This window comes from Eubalaena glacialis, chromosome X (genome assembly GCF_028564815.1).
Source record: "Eubalaena glacialis isolate mEubGla1 chromosome X, mEubGla1.1.hap2.+ XY, whole genome shotgun sequence".
Taxonomy (NCBI): Eukaryota; Metazoa; Chordata; class Mammalia; order Artiodactyla; family Balaenidae; genus Eubalaena; species Eubalaena glacialis.
Window position 1 is genome coordinate 65,119,257 of NC_083736.1, and position 27,746 is coordinate 65,147,002.

At 54.1% G+C, this 27,746-nt stretch overlaps 1 protein-coding gene across 13 annotated transcripts; it reads left to right on the forward strand.

Moving 5' to 3' along the window:
- The first annotated feature begins 921 nt into the window (after nucleotides 1-921).
- Nucleotides 922-23,061, forward strand: MED12 (mediator complex subunit 12). 13 transcript variants are annotated; one of them, XM_061178939.1, is made up of 46 exons: nucleotides 922-1,263; nucleotides 1,784-1,888; nucleotides 2,096-2,287; nucleotides 2,424-2,583; nucleotides 3,286-3,467; nucleotides 3,656-3,766; nucleotides 4,109-4,363; nucleotides 4,729-4,875; nucleotides 5,039-5,138; nucleotides 5,270-5,406; nucleotides 5,636-5,767; nucleotides 6,106-6,232; nucleotides 6,732-6,961; nucleotides 7,483-7,563; nucleotides 7,695-7,865; nucleotides 8,068-8,212; nucleotides 8,379-8,429; nucleotides 8,754-8,872; nucleotides 9,078-9,221; nucleotides 9,661-9,824; nucleotides 10,037-10,168; nucleotides 10,595-10,822; nucleotides 10,999-11,143; nucleotides 11,317-11,437; nucleotides 11,798-11,899; nucleotides 11,988-12,113; nucleotides 12,365-12,540; nucleotides 12,721-12,900; nucleotides 13,965-14,036; nucleotides 14,486-14,619; nucleotides 14,788-14,949; nucleotides 15,201-15,312; nucleotides 15,472-15,561; nucleotides 16,054-16,163; nucleotides 16,389-16,524; nucleotides 16,792-16,953; nucleotides 17,926-18,300; nucleotides 18,491-18,674; nucleotides 18,830-19,035; nucleotides 19,190-19,267; nucleotides 19,360-19,414; nucleotides 19,490-19,577; nucleotides 21,514-21,739; nucleotides 22,162-22,311; nucleotides 22,487-22,568; nucleotides 22,786-23,061. In XM_061178939.1, the coding sequence occupies exons 1-46, from the start codon at nucleotides 1,165-1,167 to the stop codon at nucleotides 22,827-22,829; spliced, it is 6,528 nt and encodes a 2,175-aa protein (XP_061034922.1). In that variant the 5' UTR covers nucleotides 922-1,164; the 3' UTR covers nucleotides 22,830-23,061. The 13 variants fall into 13 exon arrangements, with proteins under 13 accessions (XP_061034922.1, XP_061034923.1, XP_061034924.1 ...); XM_061178940.1 differs by having other exon boundaries at nucleotides 12,000-12,113; nucleotides 18,524-18,674; XM_061178941.1 differs by having other exon boundaries at nucleotides 12,000-12,113; nucleotides 18,524-18,674; nucleotides 18,830-19,026.
- The last annotated feature ends 4,685 nt before the right edge of the window (nucleotides 23,062-27,746 follow it).

Below are 27,746 nucleotides of genomic sequence, written 5' to 3' on the forward strand. Positions count from 1 at the left end.
CGAATATACTGCAATTTAAAAAGGCAGGAAAAAAAAAGAACAGCAATGAGATGATACACTACTTTAAAGAGAGAGAGTGAGAGACAGAGACAAGAAAAAATCCTAGTCTCAGCTCTGTTACACAGTAGCCATATAATATAGGGCAAGCAAACTTCCACTCTTTGAAAACCAGCTTCCTCATCCACAAAATGGAGACAATAATAATCCCTAACTCATAGGGGTTTTTTGCGGATTAGAGGAGACAATGTCTGAAAAGCATCTGACACTCAGTAGGTGCCTCTTTTGATACAGCAAGGGTTCTTAACCTGGAGTTCATGGACCCTTAGGGGATATGTGAGTGAACTTCAGGAGGGGGTCTAAGAATCTCCCGGCAAAGTATCTAACGTTTTGTATATCTCTACATGCATTCTTCTGGGAAGAAGGGCCATAGCTTCCATCAGCATTTTAAAGGGACTGTGAAGCAGAAGAGGTTAAGAACCTCAGGGCTAGACCATAAAGACCTTGAGCCGACCTTTCAGGGTTTAATAGGTGCTTTCTTATGCATACATAGTTTCTAATAAAGATTAGAGCCGACCTTTCAGGGTTTAATAGGTGCTTTCTTATGCATACATAGTTTCTAATCTTCGCAACAGTCCCTTGAAGGTGTTAGTACACCCATTTTTCAGATGCAGGAACTAAGAAACAAAGAAGCGGTTTGCAAAAGGCAGAGTTTCTAAGCAACGCACAGACGATCGAGCACTTATTCTAGGCCGAGAACTGAGCGAGGCGCTGGGAATCCAGTTCCAGTCGGAGCTCAGCGCCGCGGCCGACTCACGCCTCGCAGGTTCGTATCCCCAGCGCCTGGCTGGCGGACGTTGCAGGGATCTTGACTGAGTGAAATCGATCCTCCGGCGGCCGGGGCGGAAAAGCTCCCCGCGCGCGGAGCTCCGCCCCACGCCGGGATGGGCCCCGCCCCCGCCCCCGCTGCGGTCGGTATTGTCCGACGGTTCCCGGCGTCCCTCGGTTTCCCTCGGTAGTTTCCGGCAATGATCGAGAGTTTCTAATGTGCCCCCTTGTTGTCTCTCGGCTGCCGTCCTCGCCACCGCCGCCCCCCTTTTCGGCTCCCTCTCCCCCTCCCCCGCGGCCGGGCCCGGCTGGCGCCTCTGGCGCTACGGGCTGGGCAAGATGGCGGCCTTCGGGATCTTGAGCTACGAACACCGGCCCCTGAAGCGGCCGCGGCTGGGGCCTCCCGATGTATACCCTCAAGATCCCAAACAGAAGGAGGTGCGTTCAGAAATCCGGGCTCCCACGGGGCCAGGGGCCAGCGATCGCCATAGGAGGAAGAACTGATGGCTCGGGGAAGGGGGGGGCGGGGCGGTTCGGTGGGAGCGCAAGTCCCGAAAGGGGGAAGAGTAAAGTGGGCTGGTGTAGGAGAGTAGGACCTGGTGGGGGTGAGGGGTGGTTCCTGGGCGCGAACCGGGAGTGATATCGGGGCCACGCTGGAGGCGCCCCCCTCTCCACACACACACAGCTCAGAAAGTTGTCTGAGGCGGCTGGGTGAGCTACGGCTGCTTGCAAGCTCGCAGGGGCAGAGTGCTGTTGAGCGAGCTCTGGGGAATTGGGAATCTTAGTGAGGGTGGGGTCCAAATGAATATTTGGACCGAATATCCGAATATCCGAATCCTCCTCCTACCTTTTTCCCCCCTTGTTCCCCTCTCTTCTGCCCTCCTCTCCCACCACCCCCACCCCCACTCCCACCCCCAAGGGAAAAAAAAAAAGCTAAAATGTCGTTTTCCTGCCTCAGGATGAACTAACGGCCTTGAATGTAAAACAAGGTTTCAATAACCAGCCAGCTGTCTCTGGGGATGAACATGGCAGTGCCAAGAACGTCAACTTCAATCCTGCCAAGGTGAGACAACCCTGCCAGGCTGAAGGAAAAGGCTGGAAGAATCTGAGAAGGAGCAAAGGCCCTGGGTTGGGAAGACTTAAAGGGATGACCTAAATGGCTGAGTTTTCCTTCATAACCTAATGCTACCACATTGGCATTTGCCCATCAAAGGCACAACCACTTCTTTGCCCCTTCTTCCCACCCTGAGGTGTAGTTTTCTTCCCTCAGATCAGTTCCAACTTCAGCAGCATTATTGCAGAGAAGTTACGTTGTAACACCCTCCCTGACACCGGTAGAAGGAAGCCCCAGGTGAACCAGAAGGACAACTTCTGGCTGGTGACTGCACGATCCCAGAGTGCCATTAACACCTGGTTCACCGATCTGGCTGGCACCAAGCCACTCACACAACTAGCCAAAAAGGTGAGGTACTGTTTCCTGTTCTTCAGGCCAAGGAGGGGAGCGCGGGTACCAAGTACCCTCCGATTCCCAGATGAAGCTACACGGGTGCCAGCTCATGGAGGTGAGAGAGGTCTCACTATTTGCGATGTCCATCCAGGTCCCCATTTTCAGTAAGAAGGAAGAAGTGTTTGGGTACTTGGCCAAGTACACAGTGCCTGTGATGCGGGCTGCCTGGCTCATTAAGATGACCTGTGCCTACTATGCAGCGATCACAGAGACCAAGGTTAAGAAGAGACATGTCATTGACCCTTTCATGGGTGAGTAACTCCCACCACTGATCACTTCAAGGAGTGGTAGAGAGACCCTTGCAATTATTCTCCTTCCTCATCTGTATTCCTTGCTTCTGCTTGTATCTTGCATTCACTCAATTAGTAAGCATCAAGTATCTTGAGTATCTACTGTGTGCATGCACTGAGCTATAAAGATGACCACTACCTAATCCCTGCCCTTAGGATGCTTATAGTCTAGTAGGGATGCTAAGGCATATGTACGAATCCCATAATTGAATATAGAAGCGTAGTGTCAAAAGTGGAGGCAGAAGGTTCTTTGAGAATTCAGTGAACAAAAAGATTACTTTCTTTTGGGGACACCTGGGAAGGCTTTAGGAAGGTGGCATTTGTTTGTTTGTTTGTTTTGTTTTAATTAATTTTTTTTGAAGTATAGTTGATTTACAATGTCGTGTTAGTTTCTGGTGTACAACGAAGTGATTCAGTTTTACATATATATACATATATATATATGTACACTCTTTTGCATATTCTTTTCCATTATTGTTTATTATGGGATATTGAATATAGCTCCCTGTGCTATACAGTAGGACCTTGTTGTTGAAGGTGGCATTTGACTAGAGCCTAAGGGGATGAATAGGATTTAGAAGTATGGTGACTGGGGGTGGGGGACAGAAGGTGTTCTAAGCAAAGGGACAGTATAAAATAGCCCTATTCCCATCTTTCCCCTAGAATGGACTCAGATCATCACCAAGTACTTATGGGAGCAGCTGCAAAAGATGGCTGAATACTACCGGCCAGGGCCTTCCGGAAGTGGGGGCTGTGGTTCTACTATAGGGCCCTTGCCCCATGATGTAGAGGTGGCAATCCGGCAGTGGGACTACAATGAGAAGCTGGCCATGTTCATGTTTCAGGTAGGAAGAAGGCATGTCGTGTGGGACGTGGGATTGAGCCTGACCTCACACTCTGCAAGCATAGAACAGAATCTGCCTGCCACCTTGCCCCACTCATGGTTCTCTTCATTCTTTCCTTTACTTTCTCTGCCTCATCTCTGATAGTCCCTCAGCAAAACTAATCCTCTTCCCATCCCTTGTACCCATAGGACGGAATGCTGGACAGACATGAGTTCCTGACCTGGGTACTTGAGTGTTTTGAGAAAATCCGCCCTGGAGAGGATGAATTGCTTAAACTGCTGCTGCCCCTGCTGCTTCGAGTAAGGCCTAGGATTTGGGGGGGTCTAGGGAGGATGTGAGGAGATATAAGACGTGAAAGCAATGTCCCTTGGAGAGAACTGTTTTTTGTTTGTTTGTTTGTTTTCCTAATATTTATTTATTTGGTCGCACCGGGTCTTAGTTGCGGCTCCAGGGTTCCTCAGTTGTGGCAGGCGAGCTCCTTAGTTGTGGCATGCAAACTCTTAGTTGCGGCATGCATGTGGGATCTAGTTCCCTGACCAGGGATCGAACCCAGGCCCCCTGCATTGGGAGTGCAGAGTCTTATCCACTGTGCCACCAGGGAAGTCCCCAACTGGGGGGTTTTGATCATCGTGTCTTCACAGTACTCTGGGGAATTCGTTCAGTCTGCATACCTCTCCCGCCGCCTTGCCTACTTCTGTACACGGAGACTGGCCCTGCAGCTGGATGGCGTGAGCAGTCACTCATCTCATGTGATGTCTGCTCAGTCAACAAGCACACTGCCCACGACCCCTGCTCCTCAGCCCCCAACTAGCAGCACGCCCTCTACACCCTTTAGTGACCTGCTTATGTGCCCTCAGCACCGGCCCCTAGTTTTTGGCCTCAGCTGTATCCTTCAGGTAGGTACTAGGTGGGCCCATGGCAGTATTAAAAGGCATCTTGAGAAGACTCAGGTGCCTGTCCTGGAAAATGGGAGCAGTTCTAAATTGGAGGCGAGAGTAGGCACTGAGTACTTGCTTGGAAATTGTTGGCTTCTCATTTCTGGGGTCTTAGTTCCTTTTCAGTTAGTTCCCTTCCAGGTCTAAATAGCAGGCCCAAAGCCTTTTAGGAGAGCGGATGAGGGGAGGGGCTCAGAGATGGAGTGCTGCCACCCCAGGGGCTCAGAATAACTTTGGATCGGAAACTGAAGGGTTGGGTCTTATAATGGGCTCCTAGACAGGTAGCCGTGATAACTGAGTTTGACTTAGCTGTTCCTGTCTGGCAGACCATCCTCCTGTGTTGTCCTAGTGCCCTGGTTTGGCACTACTCGCTGACTGATAGCCGAATCAAGACTGGCTCACCACTTGACCACCTGCCTATTGCCCCCTCCAACCTGCCCATGCCAGAGGGCAACAGTGCCTTCACTCAGCAGGTAAGTCTGACCAATAGCCTGGTACCCCCAGGCAACTGGGATGTGAGAGGCTTAAGTTACTCTTTCAGAAATAGTGGTTCGGAGTCTGCTACTATTCTTTTAGCCTGGAGCCCTGGCCTTTTTTGTATGCCTTGCTACATCCTTAAAGCCTTCCTCTTTGCAGGTCCGTGCAAAGTTGCGGGAGATTGAGCAGCAGATCAAGGAGCGAGGACAGGCCGTTGAGGTTCGCTGGTCTTTTGATAAGTGCCAAGAAGCTACTGCAGGTGGGTGCCAGAGGACAGACAGTAAGAAGGATGTTTGAGGAAAGGATGGGAACGGTAAGGACATATAGATCTGAAAGTTGGAGTACATCGGGCCTCTAGTTAAAGTCCCCTTTACCACTTTTCCTCCTCAGGCTTCACCATTGGACGGGTGCTCCATACTTTGGAAGTGCTGGACAGCCATAGTTTTGAGCGCTCTGACTTCAGCAACTCTCTTGATTCCCTCTGTAATCGAATCTTTGGATTGGGGCCTAGCAAGGATGGGCACGAGGTAATAAGCAAGAAGGGGAAGAGAAGAAGTGAAAAACAGAGCAAGAGCAACAGTATATATGAGGGGAAGGCTTGGCAAGGCATTGAAACCAGAGGATGTCTGAAGAGACAGCCGGTCTTACTGGGCCTAGGATGTTTTAAGATGGGGCCTAGTCGCTGGGAGACTGGAACTTGGTTCTTTGTTCCCAACTCTACCTTACTCACCCCTTTGGTCTTCCTTTGGTCTCCAGATCTCCTCAGATGATGATGCTGTGGTATCATTACTGTGTGAATGGGCTGTCAGCTGCAAGCGCTCTGGTCGTCATCGTGCGATGGTGGTAGCCAAGCTGCTGGAGAAGAGACAGGCAGAGATTGAGGCTGAGGTTAGGGGGCCCATGGGGCAGTGGCAGCTGGGGTCGGAGCCACATTGAGCTGGTAGTGGGACCAAAGTTGAAGTTGTGAGAGTGAAGAAGGGGTAGAGAATGTACAGGGAAAGTTGAGGACATAAGGCAAAAGTAGAAAGGAGTGGATCGATGTCAGAGTTAGAGAAGTGACCAAGGCTGCAGCTGGGAGATGGTAAAGAAAATGGGAGTCAAGGGGGGGAGAGTAGAAGTGAAAAGCTTGGGATGGATCCAAAATAGGCAGTAGTTCAAGGATTGCACATGGACGAGTGAAGAAACAGGTAAAACCCAATCCTACAGTTTGTTCTCTCATCTTACAGCGTTGTGGAGAATCGGAAGCCGCAGATGAGAAGGGTTCCATAGCCTCTGGCTCCCTTTCTGCTCCTAGTGCTCCCATTTTCCAGGATGTCCTCCTGCAGTTTCTGGATACACAGGCTCCCATGCTGAGTATGGACCCCTGCCACCCTCTGGTTACCTCTGCCTAGACTCACCCATCCCTGTCATCAGAAAGCATATGAAGGGCCTTCTGGATATATTTCTGTCTTGAGCTCTATGCAGAATGACTTTTGGACATAATTCTAGTCTTTGCTCATCTTACAGTTTAACAGAGTAGAGAAATAAAGAGAAGAATAAAAGCAGGAGCATACGATCGAAGCATTTTCACGTATAAATAGCAGAGATGCTGTATTCCTTTATGAGATGGTGTGTGGGGCAGGAGTTGGGGTAACCAACCACACTTTATCCCTCAACAGTTTTGGTTTTATTGTTGTTGTTGTTGTTTTTGGTTTGGCTTTTGGTTTTTTGGGTTTTTTTTTTTTTTGAGTCATTGCTATTCTTGCCTACTTCAGGAACCCTAGGAGCACCATGCCTTAGGTGTGTCCCTCTCTCTTTCTGCCCGTCTCTTTCGTGTTCCCCTAACTCATCTTTTCTCATCCCCTCTCTCCAGCGGACCCCCGAAGTGAGAGTGAGCGAGTGGAGTTCTTTAACTTGGTACTGCTGTTCTGTGAACTGATTCGACATGATGTTTTCTCCCACAACATGTACACTTGCACCCTCATCTCCCGAGGAGACCTTGCCTTCGGAGCCCCTGGTCCCCGGCCTCCCTCTCCCTTTGATGACCCTGCCGATGACCCCGAGCGCAAGGAGGCTGAGGGCAGCAGCAGCAGCAAGCTGGAGGTGAGGGGGCTTTTCCTTGCCCTAGATCATTTCTTCTGACAGTCCCATCTTCCTGGCTCCCGGAATCCTCTGAGAATCCTTTACCTAGTATCGAGGGTAAGATTTGCTTAGTGCTTTGCAGTTTAGCAAGCACTCTCATGTCACTTTTTTTCATTGGATCCTCACAGCAGCCCTGTGAGGTATTCTTTTTTTTTTTTTTTTTTTTTTTTTGGCTGTGTCGCGCAGCTTGTGGGATCTTAGTTCCCCCACCAGGTATCCAACCAGGGTCCATGGCAGTGAAAGTGCTGAGTCCTAACCACTGGACTGCCAGGAATTCCACCTTGTGAGGTATTCTTATCCTCATTTTAAAGCTGAAGGAAACCAAGGCCCGTGGAGGTTAAGGGACCAGTCAAGGCTTGCATCTGGAACTGGTGCTTTTCCCAATATGGTCTCTTCTCTTCGACTCCCTGGTCAACTTTTCTAGATGGTGGGGAGCAGCTCCTCGGGGCTAAAGCAGCTTCGCTTCTGTTCTCTGCCCTCAGGATCCAGGGCTCTCGGAGTCTATGGACATCGACCCTAGCTCCAGTGTGCTCTTTGAGGACATGGAGAAGCCTGATTTCTCAGTAAGTTAGATCCTGGTGTGGGAGAATCCAGCTCCTGAGGTCCTCCCGTTATGCCACTTTGGGGAGTTTCTTTGTGCCCCCTCATCCCTTTGTCTTCCTCTAAACGTTCTGCCCTTTCGCCTTTCTCTTAGTTGTTCTCCCCCACTATGCCCTGTGAGGGGAAGGGCAGTCCATCCCCTGAGAAACCAGATGTTGAGAAGGAGGTGAAGCCCCCACCCAAGGAGAAGCTAGAAGGGACCCTTGGGGTTCTTTATGACCAGCCGCGGCATGTGCAGTATGCCACGCACTTTCCCATCCCCCAGGTACCGTTCCCCAACACCTTGCGACCATCTGTTCTGAGCCCAGGTTTCTGTCCAAGGACTGTGCCGAGGGGTTGGAGCTGTCCTTGAGGGTGTGGTATGCTGGGAAGGGCTTGAGCACTGGGATGCTGAGGGGCATGGAGCATGCTTTTAAGAGGAGGGAGAGCGATCCGTGCTGGAGTCTGATGGTGCCGCTGGGATGCAGGAGGAGTCATGCAGCCATGAGTGCAACCAGCGGTTGGTCGTACTGTTTGGGGTGGGAAAGCAGCGAGATGATGCCCGCCATGCCATCAAGAAAATTACCAAGGATATCCTGAAGGTTCTGAACCGCAAAGGGACAGCGGAAACTGGTGGGTTTGAGGCGCCTTAAATGGATCTCCCCCCAAAAGCGCCCTAGTCAGTCTTCCCTTCCCCAGTGTAGGGAACTCCCAGTCATGTCCCGATGTCCTGTCTCTTGGAGTCTCCTGAGAGCTCTAGTCCTTTTGAAACTTCCCCCCTCATTCCCCCCCTCTGCAGACCAGCTTGCTCCTATTGTGCCTCTGAATCCTGGAGACCTGACATTCTTAGGTACCTCACAGTAAGCCCCATACTGCCCGCCCTCCCTCTCCCTTCCCTCCCTCAACCTAGCACCTCCCTGTACGTATTCCTCTAAGGTCCACATAGTCTGTGGTCCTCCAAACCTTTGCTTCACTGTCCCCTTCCCTTCATCCCTCCCCCGCCCCTTCCTTGACCCTCCCTTCCCATCTTCCCTCTTCCTTCCTTCCCTCTCTCCCTCCCTCCCTTCCTTCCCCTTCCCCCCCCCATAGCCTTCTCTCCATACCCCCCCTCCCCACCCCCAGTCACCTAGTTATCTTCCCTGTCCTGACTGGTCCCTTTCAACTGTCCCCTCAGGTGGGGAGGATGGGCAGAAGCGGCGGCGCAACCGGCCTGAAGCCTTCCCCACTGCCGAGGATATCTTTGCTAAGTTCCAGCACCTTTCGCATTATGACCAACACCAGGTCACGGCTCAGGTGTGGGCCTAAGTCCAGCCCCCTTCCCACATTCCGGCCTCCTTGTCCCGTTTTCCTTTCCTCCTTGTCTTCCCCCCCACCCCCCCACCCCCCCGCCTCAGACAGGCTAAGCCTCCTGGTCTCATCCCCTTCCACCATCCTTTCCTGCTTCCCTGGTTCTTGCCACCTCTCTCCACTCCTGTCTCACTCCCACTGCCCTTATCAGGTCTCCCGGAATGTTCTGGAGCAGATCACGAGCTTTGCCCTTGGCATGTCGTACCACTTGCCTCTGGTGCAGCATGTGCAGTTCATCTTCGACCTCATGGAATATTCACTCAGCATCAGTGGCCTCATCGACTTTGCCATTCAGGTGGGGAAGTTGGGGAGATGAGGGTGGAGGAAGGGGTTTGTGCTGTACAGGGTCATAAGGACAGGAGGAGAGGCTCAAGCCAGTGTCCCAGGCTATTTGGAGGGACCGAAAGACTAGTGTGGGGGGAGTGACCCATGAGCTAAGCCAGCAGGAATAGAGACTCAAGTGCTCCCTGGGGAGACCCGAGAGACGGATTAGAGCACTGGGCACAGACTGTCCTCCCATCGTGAGGTTCATAGGATTGTATCCCGGAGACTGGTTAGATCATTGATGTGGCTTGTCGTTACTAGAATAAAGGACAGTGGCGTATGGCACCAGGGCCCTTCCAGGCTGAGGCAGCTCCAGCAGGAAGGGGCTCCAGTTTTCTCACAGGACGGGGGGTTATGTGTAATACTCAAGGCCTCTTCTCATTTCTCAACCTCCGCTCACTCTGCTCTAGCTACTGAATGAACTGAGTGTAGTTGAGGCCGAGTTGCTTCTCAAGTCCTCGGATCTGGTGGGCAGCTACACCACCAGCCTGTGCCTGTGCATTGTGGCTGTCCTGCGGCACTATCACGCCTGCCTCATCCTCAACCAGGACCAGATGGCACAGGTCTTTGAGGGGTAAGCAGGGCTTCGAAATGCAGGGCCCTGGTGCAGGGCCCTGGTGAATGCTGGTGGAAGTGGCCTGCGAAGAACATGTGGGGCTCTCACTGTGCAGAAGTGCGTGCCATTCAGGTGGGGAGGGGAGAGACTATTGCCAAGGGATGGGAATCTTTGCGCCCCGGCCTGCCATTGCTCCAGGCACACCTCCCGACCTCGCCCCTTCGTGACAGGCTGTGTGGCGTAGTCAAGCATGGGATGAACCGGTCCGATGGCTCCTCCGCAGAGCGCTGTATCCTTGCTTATCTCTATGATCTGTACACCTCCTGTAGCCATTTAAAGAGCAAATTTGGGGAGCTCTTCAGGTAAGAGAGGTGGGAGGTAAGGGGTAGAGAGTGGGACCTCGTCCCGTCTCCTTCCCGTTACTGCCCCACTCAGGAGCAGAGCACAGCCCAGGACCCTGCTGTCTCTGCGGGGTCATTTGGGGATGGTGTCCTCTGCGTGTTCTTGGTTCCTGAGAGTGGGCCTCCTTCCTCATCAGCCTTGCCTCCAGCCCATGTCTGCGGGGCCCACACTCCTCCTCCCCGCCTCCAGAGGCCCCTGTGCCTTCTTCTCACTGGGTTCCTTTCCTGCCCAGTCGGTCTGCTTTGTCCCGTTTCCCCTTTTCTTGCCCTAAGGCCCCTTGTCCCTGACATTCTCCTTTTTTTTTTCTTTTCTCCCCTTTCCTGACCATCCCTCTAGCTCACTAGCCCTTCCTCAACGCTGCTCTCTCCTTTCCCCCACCCCTGCAGCGACTTCTGCTCCAAGGTGAAGAACACTATCTACTGCAACGTGGAGCCGTCAGAATCCAACATGCGCTGGGCACCCGAGTTCATGATCGACACTCTGGAGAACCCTGCCGCTCACACCTTCACCTACACAGGGCTAGGCAAGAGTCTTAGTGAGAACCCTGCTAACCGCTACAGCTTTGTCTGCAATGCCCTTATGCACGTCTGTGTGGGGCACCATGATCCCGATAGGTATGGGGCGTACTGAGTGAGGAATGGGCACCACGCTCCCGCCTGATATTGGGAGGGATGAGATGCCTGGGAGGTACTGCAACCTTGGTTATGGCCGGGGTGGAGATGAAAAGTTAATGAGTCTGAGGTTTTGCCGGAACAAGGTTTTTCCTGAGGGCATTTGTACTTTTCCCCAGGGTGAATGACATCGCAATCCTGTGTGCAGAGCTGACCGGCTATTGCAAGTCACTGAGTGCAGAGTGGCTGGGAGTGCTTAAGGCCTTGTGCTGCTCCTCTAACAATGGCACTTGTGGTTTCAACGACCTCCTCTGCAATGTAGATGTGAGACTGGGGGTGGGGGAGTGCCGGACACCGGGCATTTCCCGGGGCAGGGGTCTGCTCCCAGTAATCACAGGAGCGGAGGGACAGAGTTTTGCAGAGTGGAGGCCAAGCGCTCTGAGTAGCCGCCCTCTCTCCACACTGAGTCCTGGTGTCTGTCTGCTGTTTTCCTCCAGGTCAGTGACCTGTCTTTTCACGACTCCCTGGCCACTTTTGTTGCCATCCTTATCGCTCGGCAGTGTTTGCTCCTGGAGGATCTGATTCGCTGTGCAGCCATCCCTTCGCTCCTTAATGCTGGTGAACTACCAATCCATAACCCCTAGAATGTCTAGACCCCCCAGTCTCAATACACACTGGACGGCCGCACTCTGGTTGTTCAGTGTGGGGCTCCTGGTGGCACCAGAGGCCAGCCCTGTGGTGCGCCTCAGGCTGGGAGGGGCGTCTTTCTAACCCTGCATTTGCAGCCCCGATCTTTCCGGTTCCTGACCCTTCCAGGTATTCCCCTTACACTGCAGAACAGTTTGCTACCCCACCTCTCCTCCAATGTTTTATCTCTTTTCGCCTGGCCTCAGCTTCCCTTTTAGCCCCTCACCACCTACAGACCCACATACCGTCCGCCTTCATCCTTTCCCCTCTGCTTTGTCTTCCTCTCTGTAGCTTGCAGTGAGCAGGACTCTGAGCCGGGGGCCCGGCTTACCTGCCGCATCCTCCTCCACCTTTTCAAGACACCTCAACTCAATCCTTGCCAGTCGGACGGAAGTAAGTGACCTCGATCCGAGCCGGCCAGCCGTGGAAAGTGTGGCTGCCCCACCCACACCGTTTCTACTTTTGCTTCCCCTGACTTCAGCTGTCTCCCCAGACAAGCCTACGGTAGGAATCCGCTCCTCCTGTGACCGCCACCTGCTGGCTGCCTCCCAGAACCGCATTGTGGATGGAGCTGTGTTTGCTGTTCTCAAGGCTGTGTTTGTACTTGGTATGGGGGTAGGAAGGGAGTGGTGCCAGAAGTGTGTATAGGGTGGAGCGCCAGCTAAACTACAAAGGACAGTCTTTCTCTCTCCTGAAGGTGGTCTCTCTGACCTTTGGGGAGGAGACGAGGGAGGGAAGTATATTTCTGTCCCATAGGGCAGGATCTGGGGAGTTGCTGCTTCTGTGGGTCTGGGGTGGGTCTCCACACAGCATTCGGATCTCACTCTGCCCTCCCTATCTCCTGCCTGTGAACCACAGGGGATGCGGAACTGAAGGGTTCAGGCTTCACTGTGACAGGAGGAACAGAAGAACTTCCAGAGGAGGAGGGAGGAGGTGGCAGTGGCGGTCGGAGGCAGGGTGGCCGCAACATCTCTGTGGAGACAGCCAGTCTGGATGTCTATGCCAAGTACGTGCTACGCAGCATCTGCCAGCAGGTCAGTCTCACCTTCCCCCCACACCTCCTAAACGCCGCTATATAATATAGTCCTGTTTCCTATCATGATCACACCACCTCCCTGCCATACATCATGTCCCTCACCAACTCCCCAGTCCATCCCCCTTATTCCTAACCTGCTTACTGGTTGCCCCAGTCCCCTGATTCTCGGCTTCCTCAGGAATGGGTAGGAGAACGTTGCCTTAAATCGCTGTGTGAGGACAGCAATGACTTGCAAGACCCAGTGTTGAGTAGCGCCCAGGCCCAGCGCCTCATGCAGCTCATCTGCTACCCACATCGGCTGCTGGACAACGAGGATGGGGAAAACCCCCAGCGGCAACGCATTAAGCGTATTCTCCAGGTAGGCCAAGGCGATGGGGGTCTTGGAGGAAGCAGTGGGGCCTGAGCCTGGGCTGAAACGACGGGAACCTTGAGAGAAAAAGAGAGAGGGAGTTAAGTAGGAAGACGAACGAGGATGTGGGTGAAAGGTGGTGAGAGAAACAGCTCCAGCATGGGTTTCGAAGTTAAGCCAATATGGTCTAGACTCGAGAGTGAACTGTTGGGTGAGTGCACAGCTATCTGGAGTAGGACTCTAGCTTATCAGTGGGAGGCATAGCATCTGGGAGGCCTAGTTTTTGGCCTTGTATGTTTGGCATGTTGGTCATGGCTCAGTCATGAGTAGTAATACTACCGAAGAGCTATTACTTATCGAACGGCTGCTTCACGTGGGGTACCATGCTCAGCACTCTACGTAGATTTTCTCATTTACTCTTTACAACCCTGCGAAGTAGGTAAGAATATCCCTATTTGACCAGTGAGGAAACTGAGGCTTGAAGAGGCTAAGTAACTTGCCCAAGGTTCAGGAACTCACACAGCTAGGAAGTTTAGAGTCAGTATATGAGCCCAGGTCTGCCTGTGCCCTTCCTGCCTCACCACGCTGCTGCAGACATTCATGTGACTGGAGGGTGGAAAAATAAAGCCGTTGAGGAAAAGCTAAAGGAATGAGGCCTCTTCAGCCCAGAGGAGATAATGCCAAAGAGAGATTAGCTGAGACTAGCCTTCGGGTCTGTAAAGGACTTTGAGCAGCTGGTTGGAAACAGGAGCGGCGAGCTTCAACTTCAACATCAAAGATTTAGGTTAAGCATTAAGCAGAACTTCCTGATGCTAAGGAATGTGAGGCTCTGGAACAGGAAACTGGGGAAAGATGTGAAATCTTTCCAGAACCGCTTTTAAAATAGGAGAGACTTTTCAGTCATTTTGGACTATTTAGGTATGATCTTCCCTAAAGAGGGGACATAGAGGTCCCTTTCAGACCTCCAGGCATATGTGATTCATGGTTGTGAGAGATCAGGAGCTGGCATCAGGGTGCTGAGTGGCTGGGATGACACAATCATGACTAGCTTGTGGGTGGGGTCTCTGTCACAGAACTTGGACCAGTGGACCATGCGCCAGTCTTCCTTGGAGCTGCAGCTCATGATCAAGCAGACCCCTAACAATGTGAGTGGTGCCCGGGCCCTCTCTTTCCCATGCTTACTTCCAGCGACACATGTCAGGGAGGTGGGCCGCCATAGAAGAACCTAGGTCCTACCTTTGGGTTCTGGAGATCAGAGAGGATGGGAAGATGGCGGACGTTTGGAGCCGACGATAAGGGACACGGGTTGGGAGTGTTGGGGCTCTGAGCTGTGGGGAAGGTTGGTGGTGGTGGCCATAGAGGCTGTTTCTGTGGCCACAGCTGTAAGGAGGTATGTAAAGGAGAAGACAGTGGGGCATTGGAGAAATACTGCGAGGTGCTGGAGGACACAACACCCAGCAGAGTTGTGTCCGTTACCCTCCCATCAACCTCCATGGATGCCTTCCTATGTCCTCATCTCCCAGCTCTCCTACCATCTCTTTGCCTTTGCCGCCAGCTACCTATTTAGCACCCCTGTGCCTTTCATCCTCCTCAGGAGATGAACTCCCTCTTAGAGAACATCGCCAAGGCCACAATCGAGGTTTTCCAACAGTCTGCGGAGACAGGGTCATCTTCTGGAAACACTGCAAGCAACATGCCCAGCAGCAGCAAGACCAAGCCCGTGCTCAGGTTGGGTAGAAACGTGTTAGGACCCATCCCCTTCTGAGTTTTCTCCTCTGGTAGTGTAAATGATTTCAGCCACCTGGAGATGCCAGGCATGTCCGTCAGGAAAGGAGAGGATGGGTTGTTCCAACCTTGCCCGGCTCCTCTGTAACCCGGTGCGTGCCATCTCTCCAGCTCCCTAGAGCGCTCTGGTGTATGGCTGGTGGCTCCTCTCATTGCCAAACTGCCCACCTCAGTCCAGGGGCATGTGTTAAAGGCTGCTGGGGAAGAATTGGAGAAGGGCCAGCACCTGGGTTCCTCTTCGCGCAAAGAACGTGATCGACAAAAGCAGAAGAGGTAAAGCGGCTACGAGGGGGCCGGGATTGAGGGGTAGAAAGGAGAGGAGGCATACCCAGGGAAGAAGAAAAGTTGGGGCAAAGAGGTGAGGATCAAAATCAGAAAAATGGACAGAGGATAAGAGTGATAGTTGAGCAAGAGGCTAGATCTTAAAAGAGTAGAGTCTGGGGCTCAGAGGAATGAGGTTGGAAGTTGCCTGACCTACAACCCATGGTCCTGTTCTTTTCTTTTTATTTTCCTCCCGTCTCTAGCATGTCCCTGTTGAGCCAGCAGCCCTTCTTATCCCTGGTGCTGACGTGTCTGAAGGGTCAGGACGAGCAGCGCGAGGGACTCCTTACCTCCCTCTACAGCCAGGTCCACCAGGTACAGGTCTCTGGGCCCTGGAGCCGAGCAGGAAGGCAGAGAAGGATGCAGCCAAGAGGCCACTGAATCTTCAGTGTTTTCTGACAAGAACACCCTGGGTGCTTTGGCATGGAAACGAGAAGATCCCTGAGCTGTGTGTTGTACTTGTTTTTATCTTAGATTGTGAATAATTGGAGAGATGACCAGTACTTAGACGATTGCAAGCCAAAGCAGCTAATGCATGAGGCGCTCAAACTGCGGCTCAACCTGGTGAGAGAGGGAGCTGGGGAGAAGAAGGAAAGGGGTGGGGCTAGGACTGCAGACAAAGAAGCCCCAGCCCAGGGAGGCGAGGGTGAGGATGGAGGGCCCAGGCTCTTCTGGGTCTTCACGTATTAGCCCAGCTCTCCTAAAGGACGCAGGACCTGAAAGTGGTTAAGGAGACTGGATCCTTGCAGGGACCCTGCCTCAGTATCCTAGATTCTGGCTGGGCCCGAGAAGCCCTAGACATCTATTGTGAAATGTTGAATGAGATCCTGGACGTCCTTTGGTCCAGCTCCATCATTTTATAAGTAAGGAAACCAAGGCCGAGAGATGTCAAGAATTAAGTCGTTGGCCTGAGATCATGTAGCAAATCATAGGTACAACTGGAACATTGACCTCAGGTGTCCCGAGTCACATCCAGCCCAGGTTCTAATCTAAGCTTTCCTTAAATGCTGCACTCCGCCCCTGAGCCATCTGACTGACTTGTTGTGGCCCTGGCAGGTGGGGGGCATGTTTGACACGGTGCAGCGCAGCACCCAGCAGACCACAGAGTGGGCTGTGCTCCTCCTGGAGATCATCATCAGCGGCACTGTCGACATGCAGTCCAACAAGTAAAGCATCCCCATCCCCTCCCTCCAGTTTTGTACCCGAGAGGATCCCCTTCCCTGACACCAGGTGCACGACCCGCCGCAATCGGTGTGGCTGATACTGCGGACTCCGCGGTCCGGGGTTGCCCACACGGTTTTGGTGCCCGCTCCCTCTCGTGTCCAGCCCGGCTGTCTCTGTCTGTCTGAAACTCTTTATCCTCTGGTTTTCCCCCCGGCTTCCTGCCACAGTGAGCTCTTCACCACCGTCTTGGACATGCTGAGCGTGCTCATCAATGGCACCCTAGCTGCGGACATGTCCAGCATCTCCCAGGGCAGCATGGAGGAAAACAAGCGTGCCTACATGAACCTGGTGAAGAAGCTGCGGGTGAGAGGAGGGGGCGAGGGCGAGGCCTAGAGGTCTGGGGTCTCAGCTCCCTATTCCCTGACCTTGCGTTTTCGGTCCAGCCTCAGCGACATCGTCCTGCCCAGAGCCCCCTACCCTTCCCTTGCACGTCCGTGTTTTCTTCGTTATTCATATGGTAAGGATTTACCGAGTGTCTTCTTCGTGCCAGCTTCTGTGCTGTCCCCTGAGACTTCCCGTCCCTCTTTTCCTGTGTCCTTGAACTCTTGTCCTGTCCTTCTGTGCCTGCAGAAGGAGTTGGGGGAGCGCCAGTCAGACAGTCTGGAAAAAGTTCGCCAGCTGCTGCCACTGCCCAAGCAGACCCGAGATGTCATCACATGTGAGCCGCAGGGCTCCCTTATCGACACCAAAGGCAACAAGATTGCCGGCTTCGACTCCATCTTCAAGAAGGAGGCATGTTCCATTGTCTTCCCATACCCTGCTCCCCGCTCCCCACCTTTGTTCCCCTTTGGGTCAGAGCCTCCCCTGCATTAACCTCTGTAGCTGCAACAGGTTTATCAGGCTCTGTGGGCGAGAGCCATCCCTGGGGTGTTGAGCTAATCACTTAATTTTCCTCACATTTCTTCTTCCCATCCTGGGAGTCTCCCTCTCTTTCCTTGGTCTCTCCCTTCACCCCTCCGCACCTCCCATCACCCCCACCCACCTTTGTACGTACCACCCACTTCTCAGCACCCTACCCTCCTCTTTCCTCTGCCCCACCTGCCTCCCATACTGCTCCACCCCGGCCTGCACCCCCTTTATCCCTGCATCTCTCTCCCCCCGACCCTGTCAACCCATCTCTGCACAGTTTTCTCTGTCCCCTCTCTTTGTCAGTTGCAGTATTTGTTGAGTAACCATAATCATTGTGTGTAGTAGAGGGAGAGGAGAAAGAGAACGTGGAGTCCAAAAGCCAAAGTCCGACCCGTTCATATAGCCATACTCTTCGTTCTTTTCCTGGCTCAGTGTGTCTCTGTCTGTGTTTCTGCCTGTCTTTGTCTCTCTCTCTCTCTCTGCCTGTCTCTCTCTTCCTGTTTTTCTCTTTCTCTCCCTGTCTCTGTCTCTCTCTCTGCCTGTTTGCAGTCTCTCACTGCCTTTTCTTTCTCGGCCTTCCTGTTTCTGTATCTGTCTTCCTCTGTCAGTGTCTGTCTCTGTCTCTGTCTCCCTCTGCTCCCCCCCATCTCCTCTTAACTCTCTCTCCCCTGTGTGTGTGTGTGTGTCCGTGTGTCTTCCTTTCACCATCTTCCCTGAATCTACCCATGACTTTTTTTTTTTCTTTTATTGCCAACAGATACTTTTCCCTCTCCTCCAAGTCCTCAAGTTTTCCAAGTCTTCTGTCTTCTGTTTTCCAAGTCTCAACAGCTCACTGTTTCTCATTTTCCGGAGCAGGGTCTACAGGTTTCCACCAAACAAAAGATCTCCCCCTGGGATCTTTTTGAAGGCTTGAAGCCATCAGCGCCACTGTCTTGGGGCTGGTTTGGAACAGTCCGGGTGGACCGGCGCGTGGCCCGCGGAGAGGAGCAGCAGCGGCTGCTGCTGTACCACACGCACCTGAGGCCCCGGCCCCGCGCCTATTACCTGGAGCCGCTGCCACTGCCGCCGGAAGATGAGGAGCCCCCAGCCCCCGCCCTGCTGGAGCCTGAGAAAAAGGCTCCAGAGCCCCCCAAAACTGACAAACCTGGGGCCGCTCCCCCCAGCACCGAGGAACGCAAGAAGAAGTCCACCAAGGGCAAGAAACGCAGCCAGCCTGCCGCCAAGACAGAGGTGAGTGCCGCTGCCACCTCGCCACAGCCCCGTCGCACCCCTTCCCCAGCCCCTCTCTCTTCCTGGTTCTGTCGAGCGGCTGGTTTGTGGGAGGGCTGGGGGCATCTGGGGAAGGGGTACCTTTAGAATTAGAACAGGGAACCACGTACATCCAGCTCCTGTTCCCCCCTCCTACCCCACCTGACCCCAGCCCTCTCCCCTTCCTCCTGTGCCGTTCACACAGGACTATGGAATGGGCCCAGGCCGGAGTGGCCCCTATGGAGTGACAGTGCCTCCGGACCTCCTGCACCACACCAACCCTGGCTCCATATCCCACCTTAGCTACAGGCAGGGCTCCATAGGCCTCTACACCCAGAACCAGCCACTGCCGGCAGGTGAGTGCCAGCTACTAGGCACGAGGGCCTGACCCGAACATGCCTTCCGCCTGAGGGGCGATGCCACTCCTCCCAGGAGCTGTGGATGCCCGGGGCGCTGAGCAGGGCACAGAGGGACGAAGAGCCTAAAGAGGTCAGCCTGCTCCCCTTTCCAGGTGGCCCCCGTGTGGACCCGTACCGCCCTGTGCGGTTACCGATGCAGAAGCTGCCGACCCGACCACCTTACCCTGGAGTGCTGCCCACCACCATGACTGGCGTCATGGGACTGGAACCCTCCTCCTACAAGACGCCTGTGTACCGACAGCAGCAGCCTGCGGTGCCCCAAGGACAGCGCCTTCGCCAACAGCTCCAGGCAAAGATAGTGAGAGGGGCCGTAGGGAGGGCCGTCAGGGAGAGGGGCTTTTGAGGGTCACAGGGATTGGGATCTTCACAAGGACACACAGAGTAGGAGATACAAGAAACGAGGTGGCAGAAAGCCCTTCCTGAGTTTGAGTTTGTCTCCTTTTTCCCTCTAGCAGAGTCAGGGGATGTTGGGACAGTCATCTGTCCATCAGATGACTCCCAGCTCTTCCTACGGTTTGCAGACCTCCCAGGTAAGGGCATGAGATGGTGAGAATCGGGGAGCTTGAGGCAGGCTGCGCTGCACAGTCTTGGCCCTGACTCCGTCTCTCTTCCTTCCCTCCAGGGCTATACTCCTTACGTTTCTCATGTGGGATTGCAGCAACACACAGGCCCCGCAGGTACCATGGTGCCCCCCAGCTACTCCAGCCAGCCTTATCAGAGCACCCACTCTTCTACCAATCCTACTCTTGTAGATCCTACCCGCCACCTGCAGCAGCGGCCCAGTGGCTATGTGCACCAGCAGGCCCCAACCTACGGACACGGGCTGACCTCCACTCAAAGGTACCCAAGGGAGCCGGGGGTCGTGAAGACACACTGAGGCTTTTGATTTGGGAAAACCTGGGCCTGGAGGTGATGGGACTAGTCAGAACTTTTGGAGGCGTCAAGAACACTTATCTGGCCACCTGGCCTGTCGCCACAAAATGCCAGAGCTGGAAGGGACCCTGGCGGCCAGTATTCTCACACCTGCTTCCCAACATTTCTTCGAGGACCAGAGAGGGGAAATCATTTATATATGACTAAGAAAAGGAAAGATCTGGGGTTCATAGATGCAGTGTGTGGTAAGGAGTCATCCAGCCACTGTTAGAGCAGTTTAGTGCTGGAATGGACCAGCGAACACATTCTCCCACCATGCTGAACGTCAGTCAGGCCTTAGTTAAGACTTTGGAGTCATGGCTTGAGGCTCTGCAGCTTAGGGTTGAGAACACTGCGGGGTGGACCAGAAGAAAAGTCCCTTACTTAGACGTGCCTTAGGCCCACTGTGTGGCCAGCACTATGCTAGGACCAGGTGGGGTGAGGAAAGCTATTTGAAAAAAATACAAAGTCCCTCACCACAGAGAATTTCTACTATACCTGGGAAGAGGAGACTTACTCAGAAGAACACTTAGGGAACACAGTGATGAAAGATATAATCAGCTGTGCAGTTGGGTGCCGTGAAGTAAAATGGGAATTCAGGAAGAGTGCGGGATGACATCATTGTGGGCCTGAGTCACCAGAGAAAGTTCCGTGAAGGAGGTCAGACTTGAGTTGGCCTTTGAAGCATAGCTGTGATTTGGATTTGCGGGGAGGAGGAGAAGGAGGGGGATCCCAAGTAGAGGACGTAGCATGAACAAAGACATGGGGACCTGAATGAGTAGGGTGGCTGGGAGGACAGGAAGGAGAAGAGCTTGGCTGGAATGTAAGACTCGTGCCAGGGAAGGAGTAGGGATAGGCTGGGAGTGGGCAGGTTGAGAGAGAGCCTTGAACGTTCGGTGAGGGATTGAGACACAGTCCCAGAAAGCACTCTTTTTTTTTTTTAAACAAATTTATTTATATTTTATTCATTTATTTATTTTTTGCTGCATTGGGTCTTTGTTGCTGCGCGCGGGCTTTCTCTAGTTGCAGCGAGCGGGGGCTACTCTTTGTTGCGGTGTGCAGGCTTCTCATTGCAGTGGCTTCTCTTGTTGCGGAGCATGGGCTCTAGGCATGCGGGCTTCAGGAGTTGCGGCACACAGGCTCAGCAGTTGTGGCTCGTGGGCTCTAGAGCGCAGGCTCAGTAGTGGTGGCGCATGGGCTTAGTTGCTCCGTGGCATGTGGGATCTTCTCGGACCAGGGATCGAACCCGTGATCCCTGCATTGGCAGGCGGATTCTTAACCACTGCACCACCAGGGAAGTCCCCAGAAAGCACTCTTTTGATCAGGAAAGTGATGTGATGATTTGGGCGTGTTGAGAGATTAACGTGGAATTCATGGAGAGGATGCATACGGAAGGTGACAGAAGACTTGAGACGGGCCCAGCCAGTAGCCTGTTGCAGTGAAGTACAGATTGGGGTCAGGAAGGTGTAAGGAGCAATAGAACTCAACAGTCTCCAAGACCCTGACGTGTTACTGGGGACCAACAACAGTGATAAGCAGAACAACCTCAGTGGGTATCTATAGAATGCCTAGCCTGTGCTAAGACTGTGTTTCATTTTCATAAGAGAAAACCAGCTACAACAGAATTGAAAAATTCCTAACCACGAAGGTTAGGAGCCACTGAAATGGGGTGTTGTCTTTGCTCCTCATTCCCCAACCTAGAAATCTGTCAGAAGCCAAAAAGGCTCTTCTGGTTGGTGACAGGAGGAGTGAATGAAATGGCCTGTTGATGTTTCTTTGGGGTCAGGGACCTGGGGCTCATCTGCCCACCCCCCTCCCCACAGCCCATGCCTTGATCTCTGCGCCTCCTTGTCTTTCTTTGTAGGTTTTCCCACCAGACACTGCAGCAAACACCCATGATAGGCACAATGACCCCACTGGGCGCCCAGGGTGTCCAGGCCGGCGTCCGGTCGGCTTCCATCCTGCCTGAGCAGCAGCAGCAGCAGCAGCAACAGCAGCAGCAGCAGCAGCAGCAGCAGCAACAACAGCAGCAGCAGCAACAGCAGCAACAGTACCACATCCGGCAGCAGCAGCAGCAGCAGATCCTGCGGGTAAGGCCCTAGGATTTTCGTCTGGGACCTGGGAGCCCGAGGAGGAGGAGGAGGAGGAGGAGGAGGAGGAGGAAGGGGACTGGGAGTGGGGGAGGAGGAGGGGGAGGAGAGGCACAGGCTCTTCCAGGTGGTTTTCAACACTGAATGAGACAGTGTAAGGACGTACCCCGGCAGGGCAGCTGGCACGTAGTGGGGGCTTAAGAAGCCAGTTCCTTCCCTCCCCCTTTTTCCGGGGGTCCTGGTGGGAGAGAGTTGGGGGTCATCTGCTTGGTGCTCCAGATTTGATTTTCTCTGCAGCTCTCTGAGCGGGGAGGGCAGCGGACCCAGAGTTCCCACCCTGTGCTTCTTCCCCCATCTCCATCCCTCCAGCACTGAGGTTCAGCCCGTTGCTCTCCTTAGACAGATCTCTTCTGTCTCCACAGCAGCAGCAGCAGCAGCAGCAACAGCAGCAGCAGCAGCAGCAGCAGCAGCAGCAGCAGCAGCAGCAGCAGCAGCAACAGCAGCAGCAAGCACACCAGCAGCAGCAGCAGCAGGCAGCTCCTCCCCAGCCCCAGCCCCAGTCCCAGCCCCAGGTAGCTGCTGGACTCCAGCCCCGGGCTCTGGGACCGCGGCCCAGGCTGGGGACAGTGTGCAGCCACGGCGAGGCGGGAGGCAAGGCAGGGCCCTCCGCCGAGGCGTGGGGACATGAGGACGGGGAAGGAAGGGGACGGTTCGAGTTCAGTCTTCCACTTGCCGTTCTCACCTCAGTTCCAGCGCCAGGGGCTTCAGCAGACCCAGCAACAACAGCAGACAGCAGCTTTGGTCCGGCAGCTCCAACAACAGCTCTCCAGTAAGCCCGCCTTTCTTCCCAAGGAGAGCCCCACGGAATAACTGGGGGGCCGGCGGGGCGGGGGAGGCCAAAGTAGCTGAGGTGATTGCTTCAGGCCCCGGTTGTGAGGGGAAGCGTTGCCTTCCATCCCTTCCCTCGGTGCCTGAATGGCTCTCCTCAATGCAGACCGCCACCCCTGCTCGGCCTCCCACCCCTGATAATCTCTGGTTTTTCACAGATACCCAGCCACAGCCCAGTACCAACATATTTGGACGCTACTGAGCCACCTGGAGGAACTGCTTGTGCACTGGATGGGGCCCCACCCTTTCCTCTTAATTCCCAGTCCCCTTCCTGGGCTAGCACCGGTAGTGGTTGGGGCTCTTCCCTCAGGCTCCATTTTTAATGAGTTTTTAGTATTTTTGTTAATGTGAGGCATTGAGCTGTTGGGTTTTGTATATTATTTATATAGAGACCCCAGAGCTGTTGCACCCAATACACAGAGCTTCTTTGCAAAGGGAGTGTGTGAGTCTGCATGTCCGGGAAGGGCGGGCTCTCGGAAGGGTGCGGGCCGGACCAGCAAGTCAGCACCTTCATTCTGTTCAGATCACCTCCCCTGTTTACCTTCCACCCCCTAAATTTCTGAATTCTAATTGGCTTACTACCCTCTCTTTTCTCCAACCTGGCAACGTGTTAAGGGTTGGGGCCTTAGTCTCTCAGTAAGGGCGGTTCACCTTCTCAGCTAGATGGTGCAGCTTCTGTATAGTTTGTCTCCATGGGAGGATACACCGCTGGGATTGGGGAGAGGCCGCTGGGCCAGAGGAAAAGTCACTGGAACCTGATTCTCCTTCCACCCATCCCACATGCTGGGTTTTGAACAAGCTTCGGGCTGGGGTGTGACAGACACTGCTTACCCTTTTTGCCACCTTCTGTGGTCCGCATAATGTTCCAAGTGATATCCTAGATAGAGAACTTCCCTGAGTCACATTTCTGGGATGAAACATTGCCCTCCATTGGCAAGTGTCGCCACCACAGAGGTGGTGGAAGGACAGTATGGTTCTAGGAGGAAGAGAAACCAGCAAAAGGAAGCACCCTTTTCTCTCTCTGCTCTGTTGCTGGAACTGCTTGTTTTCACACGACCCACCGTGGCAGTTACCCAGGGTGACCTGCTCACTCCCATCTTACAGTAGAGAAAACTCAAAACTGTTGCTCCAAGGTCACGTTTGGAACTGCGGCGGGGCCATTCTCGGCCCCCTTGCCTTCAGGTTTGGGGCCCTAGATCTAAGGCTATCCAGGAGAGCCAACTGGTTTACTACCATGGAGTCTTCTGGTATGCCCAGGCTGGAGCTGGAAGAGGGCCAGCCCCAGCCTCGTGGGTGGGTGGTACCAGATGATTTGACAACTTCAGGATACCGTCCAGGCCATAGTTGCACTCTATTACTGGGAAGTGTCAAGTGTGCTGGTAAAACCAGGAGCACCAGTCAATACCCAAGTTACAAAAAAAAAAAAAAATTCCCTCTTTGAGGTCCATGAAGCCCTTGCTCAGACGGGACTTACTTACCAAGTTTAAGAGTTGTGTATACAAGGAGTGGAACTCCCTGACAGGGTAAAGTTGAACACGATTGAAGCTTTCTTCTGCCCTGTCCTATCCTGACAGAAACATTCTGAGGAGCTATAGGGGTAGAGGCTTGGCTGGGATAAGGGACACTCAGAGGGGCTTGGGGTGGGGGGCTACTGAAACTGGACAGGTGCACTACACACAGAAACACAAGACACAAAGACAGCCAGATCTGGAGGGGAGAGACTGAAATGGTCCGACAACTGGCACGCTGACAGCCGGAGTCTGACATGCCCCAGCAGAAAGGAACAGCATTGACCTTTGGGAAAGTGACAGGATGAGGGCAAAGTGCCCCCCCCCACACCTCCTGGTTGCTGCTTGAGTGGTGCTGGTGCTGAGGAGAGGTGAGGGATGCCAAGTGAGGTGGAGGTGGGTCTTCGTGGAGTGTGACTGGGGACTCCTGCAGGCAGTGCCTCAGTTTCTCCCTTTGTTTCAAGGTCTCGAGCTTGGCGGGTAAAGTTTGGACTAGCTGCCCCGGAAGATCACCTGACTGTGACTTGAGGGGTGTGAGAGAGAGAGGGTGGGGAGAGAGCTTGAGGAGAGCGTGCTTGAGCCTGGGAGGAATTGGGCCATGCCCCAGGACTTGAGCCATCTCTGGCACAAAAGGAGTTAATGGCAGGGACCGCGCCCCCCCGTGTCCGGGCACGCGCAGCGCGCCCCCTCGGTGCGCGGGCACAGCAGCCAGGCTGCCGGAGAGCAGATCTCGGGGATTCGGGTGCGGAGCCCTTGGCCTGGAGGCGATATGGGTGGTCCGTGGCCCGGTTCAGTCGCTCGCAACAGCCCGGGGAACAGGTGAGGCCGCCTGCCCCGGTCTCTCATCCTCTAGCTGCCCATACCTTGCCCCGATCCTATCCCCCCCCAAATCCTGGGGTGCTCCACTTCCCAGCTAGTGCTCCCCATCCATCTCAACCCCACGTTCTCCATCAGCACCCCTGACCCCCCAATCCTCCCCCGCTTTTCTCCTCCACCTCCTCCCTGAATCCCGCACCCTTATCATCCTCCCGCCCATGGTCCCTCTATTTCCACAGCCCGGCCCGCATGCTCATCAAAATACCCCTCCTGAAGGCCCCCAGCCCCATTCCTGTATAGTACATTGCCAGTCCCCCCTCCCCCGCAGTGCAGCCCCATCCCTCTTCCATCATAGCATCTCACAGCCAGGCTCCCTCCCCCACTCTCTGCAGCCCCCCCCAATGGAGGCCTTTATCCTATCCTCCCCCATTCCAATGCAGCTCCGTCCCCCAATACTATTCTGAACCCGCATAGCCCCCAATGCTGCTGTTCTTGACACCAGTCCATTCCTGCACAATGCCCTTCGCCCAATACTGCTCCAGCCCAGAAAGTACCCCCAGCTGCCATTCTCATCCCCGGCATTGCCGCCTCCCCTTGTCTTCTCCCAAATTGCAAGTTGGACCAGGATGGAGATCTTGGCCTTGAAGACTCACAGTGGGTCCTAGGGTACAGAGGGCGTTTGGGGGTCGGTCGATTTGTCTAGGTGTTCACGGGGGGAGGGGCTGCAGGAAATTGACTCAAAGGAGAATGGCATTTGGTACTGAAGGGTTACTGGAGAGGGAGGCATCCTGAAAGGGTTAATGGAATTTGCGGGGAGGGGCGGCACCGAGGGGGTTAATGGTGTGTGTGGGGGGGGGTTGCTGGCGGGGAAGCCGTGTGAATGAGCGGTCTGTGCCCCGGAGTTGCCATGGAGACGGTGAATGGGGGGATTGTGTGAACTCAGCTGCGGACTATCCCCCCCCAACACACACACACACACACACACACACACACACACACACACACACACACTCCCTCCTGCCCCACCTCCCTACTCCTACCCCTTCCTTCCCCGTCCCCTCCTCTCCTCCACCCGGGTGCATTCTGGGCAGCGTCTGGGATCTAACCACCCATACTTTGCTCCCCTTTTCCTCTGAGCCCCCACCCCTTTAGTCGCTTTGCCCGCCCTCCCTCCTCTTCCTCCTTCTTTTTCTCTTTCCCTCCCTCTCCCTCTCCCTCTCCCTATTTCTCTCTCTCTCTCTCTCTCTCTCTCTCACACACACACACACACACACACACACACACACACACACACACACACACACGACACACACACACACACACACATTCTCATTCCCCTCTCTTGGTGGCCGATTGCCGGGCGTTCCCAATCTCCCTCCCCCCACCCCTTCAGCCAGTTCTTAAAGGAGCAGGCCTACAACCTTGGAAGGCGGGAGAAATAGGGGGAAACTAAATTGTGTGTGTGTGTGTCCATGCGGAAGTGTCTGTGTGTGCCTGTGTATATGTGTTGACTGTACAACTGTTTTGTCAGAAGGCCTGTGTGCCTCGAGTGTGTTGCTGTTTCTGTTTCTGTCTCCACCTATGTGTCACCATTATGCTGCATGTGTCTCTGGATATTTACCTATGCGATGTGTGTGTGATTATGTTTCAGTGAGTCTCTGCGTGTGTCTCTGATTGTATCTCTCTGTGAGTCTCTGGCTCTGTGAAGCTCTCTGTCTCAGAATGTGGGACTATATGAGGCGATCTCTGTGGGTTTGGAATGTATGTCTCTGTGAGTGAACATCACGGTGTCTGTGGTCCCGGCTTGCTCTCTCTCACTCCCTCTTTCAGTGTTTGTGAGTTTATTTCTATGAGTCTCTGAGTGTGTGTCCCCCGCACTCTGTTGTTTATTTTACACTGGCTGAGCATCAACAATGCCTAGGGTGCTAGGCAGAACGCTTTCTGCCTCAGTCTCTGGCACCCCATGTGAATTAGAGATAGCTGACAGAAAGGACCAAGGCTTAAGGATGTGGGAGCAGTGAGGGCTTTGAGAAACGTACAGGAGGGTCTGGGGACTCTGGTGAATGGCTGTCCTGCCCCCTGCCCTGCCAGAGGGAGACGGGGTCTCTCTGGGGGCCCCTTTGCCTATCTGCTGTGTTCCCTTCTTCTGCTTTAGTCCTGGAGTGAGGTTCACAATCCTACCGTCTCCTGACGTTGAGGTCCCTGTGCGGGGTCATGGGTCCTGGGGGCTGGGAGCCCAGTGTCCACGCAGCGTGCCCACGAGCCTAAGCTCCATTTCCTGTTCTCCCATCGCCTACTACCACATGCTACTCTGGCTCCAGCTGACCCCGATGAGCTCCATTGGCTGAGGGGTTGAAGTCAGGGACTGGCAACTTGCAGTGGCAACAACTGTCAATCTGTCGACCCCCTTGGCTTTTCCAACCACGGCCCGGACACAGCGAATGGCTTTGACTGGCAGTGGAGATCGTCTGAGGGTCCCTGGAACCCCGGGCATGGGAAACCTCTCCTAACTGTAGGAGAATAGCCCAAGCGCAGCAGGGCCCCAAAGACCCACTCCATAGCCCTCCGCGACCATCTTGGATGACGCATACTTCCCTCTTTCCACAGGCCTGTCTGGCCCTGAGGGAGTCCCCTTTCTGAAGCTCGGAAGACCTGCTCTCTACGTTGCCGGGCACCTGTAGGTGTCCCTCGAGAGCTCAGTTTTGAGGTCCAAGTCAGTGTGGCCATGAAGGGGCTGCCTATTGGGCTGATGCTGTGACCCCGGAGTCTGCCTTTCCTGCCAGTCCCCCGGCCCG

Excerpts from the sequence above, each read along its gene's own strand:
- MED12 (XM_061178928.1), top strand. The coding sequence starts at position 1,165 with ATGGCGGCCTTCGGGATCTTGAGCTACGAACACCGGCCCCTGAAGCGG. Across the intron at positions 1,889-2,095 it reads TCAACTTCAATCCTGCCAAG|ATCAGTTCCAACTTCAGCAG; the intron begins GTGAGACAACCC and ends TTCTTCCCTCAG. Across the intron at positions 3,468-3,655 it reads TGGCCATGTTCATGTTTCAG|GACGGAATGCTGGACAGACA; the intron begins GTAGGAAGAAGG and ends TTGTACCCATAG.